This window comes from Drosophila tropicalis, unplaced genomic scaffold (assembly GCF_018151085.1).
Source record: "Drosophila tropicalis isolate 14030-0801.00 unplaced genomic scaffold, ASM1815108v1 contig_158, whole genome shotgun sequence".
In the NCBI taxonomy this organism is placed as follows: domain Eukaryota; kingdom Metazoa; phylum Arthropoda; class Insecta; order Diptera; family Drosophilidae; genus Drosophila; species Drosophila tropicalis.
The window spans coordinates 5,345,626-5,356,537 of record NW_027172602.1 but is presented as its reverse complement, the minus strand read 5'-3'; the positions used below and the strand labels follow the sequence as shown (position 1 = coordinate 5,356,537).

General features: G+C 38.2%; 1 protein-coding gene across 1 annotated transcript; it reads left to right on the top strand.

Moving 5' to 3' along the window:
* Positions 1 to 913: 913 nt before the first annotated feature.
* On the top strand, positions 914 to 9,719 carry Tao (Serine/threonine-protein kinase Tao). The gene is given in 14 exon segments (XM_068296474.1): positions 914 to 1,043; positions 2,760 to 3,070; positions 3,072 to 3,136; positions 3,200 to 3,704; positions 3,767 to 4,123; positions 4,189 to 4,782; positions 6,453 to 6,626; positions 6,691 to 7,053; positions 7,121 to 7,243; positions 7,319 to 7,435; positions 7,517 to 7,690; positions 7,771 to 7,992; positions 8,057 to 8,175; positions 8,234 to 9,719. Coding segments are annotated over 13 exon segments (3,102 nt in total). The 5' UTR covers positions 914 to 1,043; positions 2,760 to 2,905; the 3' UTR covers positions 8,358 to 9,719.
* Positions 9,720 to 10,912: the final 1,193 nt, after the last annotated feature.

Genomic DNA, 10,912 nt, shown 5'->3' with positions numbered 1-10,912 from the left:
AACCCTTTTGGAAACTTGAGTTCAATTCGAACTTGTTTTGTTTAGTTCGAATGGATGAAATTTGACTAAAGAGAACGCGTACTTTAAGAGAGCCAATAAGTCATATGTATCATTTGTCACGCATATCATATGGTATGAATATTGTTTATCATTGTACATTGTCATTACATACTGCCCATATTTAATCTTTACAAACTTACGTATTGCCCCTATTCACCAATTAGCGAGGCAGAACAGACTCCACTTACCGGCTTGTTTTAAAAAAAACGGCACTACCAAAGTCCCAAATAATTGCACGACCGACAACTGTCGCGAATCAAGCGGATCCGGGATCTCATTTTCAATAAAAGACCGCACACACTTGACCCTTCGTAGATAAACGTCGGTTTCCTGACGACATGAGCGCTTGTATATTCATTGCAGCCCGATCGCTTACTAACATTTTGAAACAAGTGGCCCGGCAATCAGTGCCGCTGTCATTGCACCGACCGCTAAATCTTCGGGTCCAATGTAGTTGCCTGTCTGCAATTCGCTCTTCAGTACTGTTACATCTTCGCCATCAGCTGCACCAAGTTCAGAGAGTCCTGGAAGTTTATTTCATTTAAATAGTTTGGCTTTTGGCGGGCTTTCGTGCAAGTGTCAATGTTTCTGGTGTTCCGCTTACCAAGCGGTCCATTTTAAACTTAACGGAACTTGGAATGGGATATGGGTATGGGTATAAGGTTATCAAACAAATGTCTCTCGTAATGAACTGCCAAGGAACTGGCCGGACATTCCGATCCGACCAACATCAATCCCACATTCTGGGGATTATTTTTCCGATCTTGCTCACTCTCTCCTGGTACAGTTGGCATGTTAAGAGCCTTGTTGGCATGTTAAGAGACCATGAGGAGCACCACCTCCAACTGGTTCGCTTTCTTTGAGCACGACATGCTGAAAATCGTGAGTACAACTCGAACCTGCTTCGAACATGTTGCCGACAGATGCGAGTTGTGTGTCGGTCGCAAAAGACGAAACGCAGAAATTGGAAATTGTTTATAAAAGTGAGTAATTAACTAAAAGAAATAAACAAAAAGTGCAAGAAAATTGTTAAAAGTTAGTTAAATTAACAAACAAATTTAAAAATTAGTCAAACTAAATTGCAAGTGGTGGTACATGCTGTCTGTGTGTGTGTGTGTGCGATAAAAAATCCAGCTCCACTGCTTGCACCAATTTGTGAATTTGTGTGAAAATCCTAAACGAAACAAAAATGTATTCCTGATCAAAACAAAAGTCAATGAATATGAATTATGAAAGTTTATAAATATATCATATTGTGTGCTTACTCTTCTTGGCATTTTGGTTTCGATTGTTACTAAGCTTCTCTATAGATGTGAGTGTATGTGTTGTTTTGTGTGTGTGTGTGTGTGCGCTCTTCTTCTTTACGTTTTCGAGTTGCAAATGTGTTAGTGTGAGAATTGATTGCGATATACGAAAAAAAAATTGTATGAACAAAAAGCAGAGAAAAAGCAAATATGTTAAAAGTGATCACATCGAAGTAATGTGAAATATCGGGGAAAACTATAAGAATTCAATTTGGATGTTTGCGTATCAATTGTGAAGGCATAATAAATCACAAAATAATGCAAAACAACAAAAGTATTTGCATGCATACATGTGTATATAAATATTCGTATGCGTGTATTCGTGTGTGTGTGTGTGTGTGAGTGTGTTGTGTGTCTGTGCTACGCGATGTCGGTCGGCTGTGTGTGTGTGTTTGTGTGGCTATGAAAAAAGGCGTGTTTCGATTTTCAAATAAAAAATAAGAACAACAACACAAATGACAAACTACTTTGTTTTGTTTAACAAATTAGCAAAGCAATTGGAATTGATGAAATTCATTGAAGATAATCGCCTGATTTAGCAAATACTGAAAGAATTGCCACCAACAACAACAACAAGAGGAGCATAGACAGAGCAGGCAGTGTCCATGCACAGTGGACAAAGTTGTCGATGTATTTGACGGGGTGTGGAGAAGGAACAACTGAGTGGTGGCCGTCTTTTTTTATGCCGATTCGCTAACCGTTAGCCAAATTACCGCTAGCACGTGCATATGTACATATCTACATACACACCACCCTCCCACCTAGACGAGACGCCGCTACTTGTCTCCCTCTTCTTCACCTTGTTCTCCTTGGGCCTTTCACTGATAATAATAATCACATTTGTTTTTCTACTGCTCTTCGTTCAGCGGATTTCCAATGTACCGTTAGTCTGTTCAAATAGTTGCCAGCATGAAAAGATTGGCTCGAAAGCGAGAGAGAGAGGGAGACAGAGAGAGAGAGAAAGAGCGAGGCCAAATAAGAATATAAAATATTTTTTTTTTTTTTTGATAAGAGGCTAAGGAATTCTCTGAATGATTCCGGTCTGAGTTCATGTGCGTGTATGTGTTTGTGTGAGCCATGCCCAAAGCTGACCAAAAAAGAAAGAAAAAAAAATAAAAGTGAATCACTTGATCGATTTGATAATCATTAATATTTTGGTTTTTCTTTGCCAATATATTACTCAAACTCAACTGCTTTCGCTCTCTAGCACACACACACGCACACACAACAATTCCCACCCCAATCCTTTATTGCCCTCCCCCATCCACTTTCCGCATGTGATAAGAAAGAACTAGAATCCAAAGTTTCTTTCAAATTGCGTGAAATTTGTCCTCTATTTTTATTTGCCTATCAACCTTTGTCTAATCCCGTCTAAATGTATTATCTTATTTGCAGAGTCAATCATATTAACCAAGAAGAAGGAACATTCGGAATTCGCACAACGCGCTAGTGTCTGTTAGTCTGTGTGTGAGAGAGGAGAGAGAGAGAGAGAGAGAAGGGGTTGCAGTTGGCTCTTGGTGGTAACATGAAACACAGTCATCATGCCTTCGGCACGACCTGGTAGTCTTAAAGATCCGGAAATCGCCGATCTATTCAATAAACATGATCCAGAGAAGATTTTTGAGGATTTACGCGAAATTGGCCATGGATCATTCGGTGCCGTTTACTATGCCCGGTGCAATCTCAACAAGGAGATTGTGGCCATCAAAAAAGATGTCGTATACGGGTAAACAGAGTCAGGAGAAATGGCAGGATATACTCAAAGAGATACGGTAAGGGAAATGGAATTATCATCTTATGTATCTTTGTGAAATTACCATATTTATTCTATACAGATTCCTACGTCAATTGAATCATCCGAATACCATCGAATACAAGGGCTGCTACCTCCGTGAGTCGACAGCATGGCTGGTAATGGAATATTGCGTGGGCTCCGCATCCGATATTATCGAGGTACACAAGAAGCCGCTCCATGAAGACGAAATAGCCGCCATCTGTTTAGGTGTACTCAGTGGACTGAGTTATCTACATTCGCTGGGACGGATCCACAGAGACATCAAGGCGGGCAATATCCTGCTGACTGACAATGGCGTGGTAAAGCTAGCTGATTTTGGCTCGGCGGCTATTAAATGTCCGGCCAATAGCTTTGTGGGCACACCCTACTGGATGGCGCCTGAGGTTATTCTAGCTATGGACGAGGGCCAATACGATGGTAAGGTAGATGTGTGGTCACTTGGCATCACCTGCATTGAGCTGGCGGAGCGAAAGCCGCCCTATTTCAATATGAATGCCATGTCTGCATTATATCACATTGCCCAGAATGAGTCGCCCACACTGCCGGTAAGTAGAGAAGCAGATTCATTGGGTCATTTCTACAAAAAACATTTGTCATCTACTTGTAGAAGAACGACTGGTCGGATGCCTTTTGCAATTTCGTTGAACTGTGCCTCAAAAAGATGCCTGCGGAGCGTCCATCGTCTGCCAAACTTGTCATGCACGTCTATGTGACGCGTCCACGTTCCGAGACCGTACTGCTTGATCTGATAGCCCGCACCAAGTCGGCAGTTCGCGAGTTGGACAATCTTAACTATCGCAAAATGAAGAAGATACTCATGGTTGACACCTGCGAAACGGAAAGCGCCGTTGGAGATACAGATGACCAGCAGGATGATCATGCCGGCGGTGACAGCAGCAAGAGCAATAGTATTACTTCGGAACACTCCATACACTCAGTGGGTGTATCGGCGGCCAGTAGTCAGGTGAGTAGATCTGCCTTCCTAATTTTTGTCACCCTACCCTAATAACATTTTCCTTTCCTCTTTAGAGCTCCTCTTCAAATTCCATACCGGCTGCAGCCCAAAATCATCATCATATCGCTGTACATCATCATCAACAGGCGGCTGCCGCTGCAGTGGCAGCTGCCATGCAGCACCATCACCATCAACAGCAGCAACAGTGGTCAAATGCTGGACAGCAAGCAGGAGGAGCCGTTTCGGGATCAGGTGCCGTATCGCGAAACTCCTCACGCCATCGCAACCTCCCGCCGCTGCCGAACATTATGCATAGCATGAACAATAATGTAACGCCCACCAATTCAGCCTCGGTGGTGCCGGCCCCGGTTCCGGTTCCAGCGCCAGGTCCCCACCACTCAGTGATGCCACTACTGGCCAACATGGGAACCGGTACGGCCAGCAGCGGTGGCTCCCCAGCCGCCGGTTCTGTAATGAGTACTGATCGAATGGCTCCTATTCAGCCGCGATATCTATCAACGCCGGCTGCCCAAGCAGCGGTCTATGCAGCTTCATCGGCCTCCTCCCAGCAGGCCATCTCCAATGCGGTTAATGATCATGGGCCAAACAATTTCGCCACCATACGCACCACCAGCATTGTGACCAAGCAGCAGAAGGAGCATATGCAGGTGCGTCCCCCCTATACTCCAGCAATAAGCACTTACTAATCTTTAGACTAAAAAAAAAAAAAAGAAGAAAAAAATCTTTTGCGTAATTGCGACATAGATCGACGACGATCGATCCACGGGCTTAGTTTGATCCATGTGTAAATCTTATTATCTACGCCTCAGGAATTCGCTGTCTCTCTAGGCATATGTCAATCATATATCATTATCCTTCGTTTTAGCTTTTTGGCATCTCTGTTTCCGTCTCTTAGCCATATATACTTAGCTTCAGTCTACTCTTCTTCTCATGTGTGTGCTTTTCCAATTCTGTTTTAATTTTTGTGTTGTTTCTTTTTTTTTCGTTTGTCTCACTGACAACCTTTGCTCTTTATCTCTCTCTTTATGTGTTTTTTTTTTTTTTTTTGTGTTTTTATTGATCCTTCCCCTCAATTCCTGCGGGCCATGAACCGAACGTAATAGGCGCGTTATAACTTCTGTTCACAACTCTGTTGCTGTTGTTGCTGCCGAAGCAGCAGCCCCAAGACGTGGCCGGATGACTCTGGCCCTGGTCCTGGTCCTGATCCTCCAACGTCGGTTAACAGCAAGAAGGGAGAGCAAATCAAACACACTTGTCCATGTGTGATAAGCTAGCATCAACCTGTTGAACAAATCAGCAAACAAATCAGGAAATCAACCCACACAACGGCGAATAAAACAAACCCAAGCAAAACAAAACAAAAACAACTGACAAACAAAACAAAGTGTTGTAAAAGGATTTTTGCTCTCAATCCTTCTCCTCGTTCTCATTCGCCTCCATTGAATGTTTTACATTCTCAAAATCACCAAACTCATGCCTTAAACAACTTTGTCTTATAATCTACTCTTCCACTTAACCACTTATTTTTTTGTTGTTTTAGTTATGACAATGCGTCCAAGGCCTGAGCCTTGGCCCAAATGTAAGCAGTTTTCAATTCAAATTTGATATTACATTAGAAAAACAAAAAAACGAAAAACGAATGGTAACCCTGCCAGAGCCTTATTGCACCTTCTTCACCACATTCCATGTCACTTTCCATCCACCACACATCAATTCCAGAATAAGAAAGAAATTCTCCACAACAATTTACAGTTACAATTTATCAAGTCAGACATTTGGTGGCTTTTAAGCAAGTTCAAGTTGTTCTTTTTGTTTCTAAATAAATATCTCCCCCGCCCATTTGATTGACCTCCTCCTACATTGTTGCGTGCAATTTTATTTTTGTTTGACGTTTCTTGTTCCAACACTATTCAAAACTTCTTTCATACAACAATATATTGTATATTGTGGCGCTGTGCATTTTGTGCATATTACACACAAACACATAAAAAAAAAAAACAAAAAATCACTTACACTCGCGATGGTTAAGCTTTTTGAGGTTAAAAATGAATTGCGCTCACGTTTGTGGCTAGAACTTGAATTGGCGCTTAGCAGTAACTATTTTGTGAGTTTTAATCTTGTTAGTCATTGTCTTTGTTAGTTTGCCATTAGTTTAGTTTATTATTATTTATACTACTACCTACTACTAACAATATACCACCAATCAAAGACTCAGCAGCTTCTTCAACTATTCCTTCAAATTGCCTATACTTTTTCCATACACAAATCAATTAAAAAAAAAAAAAAACAAAAAAACCAAAAATGTAAAAAAATATAGGAGGAGATGCACGAACAGATGTCCGGATATAAGCGAATGCGACGAGAGCATCAGGCCACTTTGGTGAAGCTCGAAGAGAAGTGCAAAGTGGAGATGGAAACGCACAAGGCCGCCCTGGACAAGGAGTATGATAATCTATTGCATAATTTTACTCGGGAACTGGAGCGATTGGCGGTAAGATACCACAGATACCATCCTAAAACAACAAGAATTCTTATTGTTATTGTTGTTATTATAGGGCAAACACCAACAGGATGTGGAGCGTCGTTCGAAACAAACCGGCGCCGCCGAAAAGAAACTACACAAAGAGATTACATTAAAGCAGGAAGGCGATCGCAAGGTCTACGATTTGAATCGGAAAAAGGAATACAAAGCCAATAAGGAGCGCTGGAAACGTGAACTTTCCATGGACGATTCAACGCCAAAGCGTCAACGAGATCTGACCTTGCAATCGCAAAAGGATAATCTAAAGCAGCATGAGGCGCAGGAGGAGCAGCGTATGTTGCAGGCCCAAAAGCAATACATTGAGCTTGAGATGCGCAAGTTTAAGCGAAAACGCATGATTCTCTTACACGAACTGGACGATCAGTTGTTGCGTGACGTAAGTTCTGAAAACCAAGAGAAAACCCCAATGAGTTGTATTACTTAATCCATCTATAATTGTACAGGAGCTCAGTAAGAAGCAACAACAGCTAGAACAGGCCCATGGCATGCTGTTAAAGCACCACGAAAAGACACAGGAACTGGAGTATCGTCAGCAAAAGAGCGTGCATCAATTACGCGAAGAACAGGTAAACTAAAAACTTAAAACTAAAGCCCAATTGTTACAATTTTATAAAAATTTGTGTATTCTAATTTGTGTCCAGATAAACAAGCAACACGACACGGAGTTGCACAATCAAAAAGACTATATGGATCGGCTTAAGAAAGATCTGCTGCGGAAGCATGCACTGGAGCTAAGGCAACAGCCCAAGAGCCTAAAGGTATTACTCACCGCAGTCACATATTCAACTAAGGATCAATTAATTAACAAGTCTATTTATCGATATCTTTTGAAAATGTAGCAAAAAGAATTGCAGATACGTAAACAGTTTCGTGAGACATGCAAAACGCAAACGAAACAATATAAACGTTACAAGGCGCAAGTGCTGCAGACAACGCCGAAAGAGCAACAAAAGGAGGTTATCAAGCAGCTAAAAGAGGAGAAGCACCGTAAACTGACGTTGCTGGGGGAACAGGTAAATACCAAAAACAAAACAAAATAGAAAAACACTACAAAATAATTCTATATATCTTTTTTAATCCCTCATGTGTTTAGTATGAACAAAGCATTTCCGATATGTTCCAAAGTCAAAGCTATAAACTAGACGAAAGTCAAGTTATCGAGTGCCAACGTACCAATGAACAATTGGACTACGAACTGGATATGCTCACAGCCTATCAAAACAAGAACAAGAAACAGGCGCAGGAGCAGCGCGATCGTGAGCGACGTGAGCTCGAAAATCGTGTCAGTGTGCGGCGCAATCTTTTGGAAAATAAGGTGAGTACAAAGGCAATCACTATCAATTACATATTGTAATGTAAATTATGAAATTCATTTACAGATGGATGCCGAATTGCAGCAATTTAATCAGGAACGTGCCGAACGCTTGCGCATGAAACATGAGAAGCATACTAAAGAATTGGAAGCTTTTGATAATGAGTCAATAGCATTAGGTTTCAGGTAAGAGTATCAAATTATCTAAAATATATCGGTAATAACGATTTAATAACAATTGCAGCGCGTTATCGCTAACTGAGGTATCTCGAGAGGCCTATCCGGATGAGGAGGGCAGTCTGTCTGGTTCCATGATTAGTTTAGCACATAGCAATAGTTCAACAAGTTTTCCGGCTGGTTCGCTATAGCATAAAGAACAACAACAAAAACAAAATCATTATCAACACAAACAACAAACACTGCAGCAAGAACAACAACAACATCAATTACGACAGCCACAACAAAAAATACATAGTAACACTATGAACTATATAAATTTTAATGGAAATTTTAAAAGCCAACAACAACACAACAATAACAAGTAGATCAACCTCCCCCTCCCAACACACACACTACCACACGTCTCTCCCTGACTCAGACATACAGACAAAAAAACAAGCAAGAAAAAGATCAACAAACAAATAAAAAAAAATTTAAATTGATTTTTTTGTAGCCGAAAAAAAGAGAAAGAAAAACAAAAAAAAAAACTAAAACAAAATGGGATAAAAACCGACGGAAACTGAAATCAATTTACAGATATAATAGATAAGAAAGGACCCAAGTATTTTCTATATAGTTACGACAAGCTGAAAGTTGCAATAGTTTTTGTATTAAGTGAAAGCCATTTTCAAAAAAGAAAAAAAACAAACACAGCAAGTTAAAAAAAATATATATATAAATATAATACATGAAAAAAATCAAAGTGAATAAGAGAGAGAGAGAGAGAATGCAGAATGCAGCAGCAACATAATTTATAAAAAAAAAAAACAAGAAAAATCAAGGCATACGTGTCATCCAAAACAGCAAATTATGTTATCGGAGAAATTTTATGTTTTTATTCGAAACTTTGATATTATTATTATTATTATTATGACTATTATTAATAATTAATGACAAAAATAATTTCGTTAAACCAAATTCAATTCGTTTCCAACACACACAAAGACCCACACACACACACACACTCTTTGGACACGATCGTTTAATTTTCATTTCGAGTACAATGAAAAATAATAATAAAAACAAAAAAACTATCACAAAAGTGTTTGCTAGACGCCATTTAACAACATAATTCAAATGCAACAAATTTCGATTTGTGTTATTTTGACTCGCTAAAAACAAATTATAATCATAATTCTACAAATAATGCAAATATTATAAATGTAATTTTTTTTATTAACTCAATTAATTAATTTTATGGTCAAATTTATTATGATACAAAAACAAAAGAAACAAAGAAACAAAAAAAAAAAAAACGCGTTCGTTTCGTTTACAATTAAATTTTTATTATTTTTGTTTGTTGAAATACAAAATGATTGCAATTACATTATACATACACACACCCACACACAAAAAACAAAAACAACAACAAGTAACTAAACATAAGCCTAATTTAGAGTTAATTAATTAATGCGATTAGCAACAAAGAAATGCTTAGTCAAAACAATAAAAATTGTATAGAAAATTAAAGCATATGAATGTTTAATTAATTAAAGCAAAGTAAAAACAAATTCTATTATGTTTATTTTTCATTGCCGTGGTGAACAAACAAACAAACACACACCCACACACACACACACACGCACACACACAAAGAATCACTCTCTGAATGAAATTTATAAACATAACTTAATAAAACAAACTTAAAATGTGCGGAAAAAATGCTGATAGTAGCAAACAAAATTTCTAGTAACTAACTAAAAAATAACACAAAACACAATTAAGTAAAAAAAAAGAAGGTAGAAAAATAACCATTAATTTGTTTCTTTAAGTGAATTAATTGATTGATTGTATTAATTATCATTGTGTGGCAAAATGGCATTAAAAGACGACACCGAAGAAACCGAAGCCGCCAAGGGCAAAAAGCTGTCGCTAATAGCGACACGGATTTAGGATATACATATAACATACTTACACGACAACATAATAGAAAACATACGCATATATTCAGATATGATCGGACTAATAATGATTATGAATATACAAATATAAATACCTAATATAATGATAATTATTATTATGGATGTGTATTATTCTAGTACATAGAACTCTACCTAGTTACTTTTTGCATGTATCATCAAAAAACAACAAAGAAACCAACTTATCACGATATGAAGGGAAATCGGAAAAGAAGTTCAAACGCTAAACTCAATTCTGAACACACTTATTAAGCAAAGTTAAATGTAATTAATTGAGAATTAAACAAAATGCACCCGATAAACCGAAAAAATGAACACCTTGAGACGCTTCAAGAGAAAGAGAGTGAAAGAGAGAGATAAAGAGATAGGTTTAGCTTAAGAGCAGCAGCTGCAGCAAGGGGAACACAAAACATTTGTAACATTTTTATGTTTATAAAATTAATTGTTTTTTTTTTTTTTTTTTTTTTTTATTATTATTATTAGGTACTATTTTAATTATAAATTGTATTTTTGCAATTGATAAAAATGAAGGAGAAAAGCAAATAACAATTAAATTGATACAACATGTCAATGTTAATACAAAATAAAACATATTTAAAACCACAAAATAAAAAACAAGTATGACATTTAGTCTTTACCTAGTTTAAAGGACTGATGGTTGAAATTACTTACAAGATACTTACTTAAAAGTCCGTTAACAAGACATTGAGCCTTACATTAAAAGATCTATTATTGTTCCTAGGCCTGTCCGTAAGAGCACTTAGAATGCGAGTCACCAGATAACT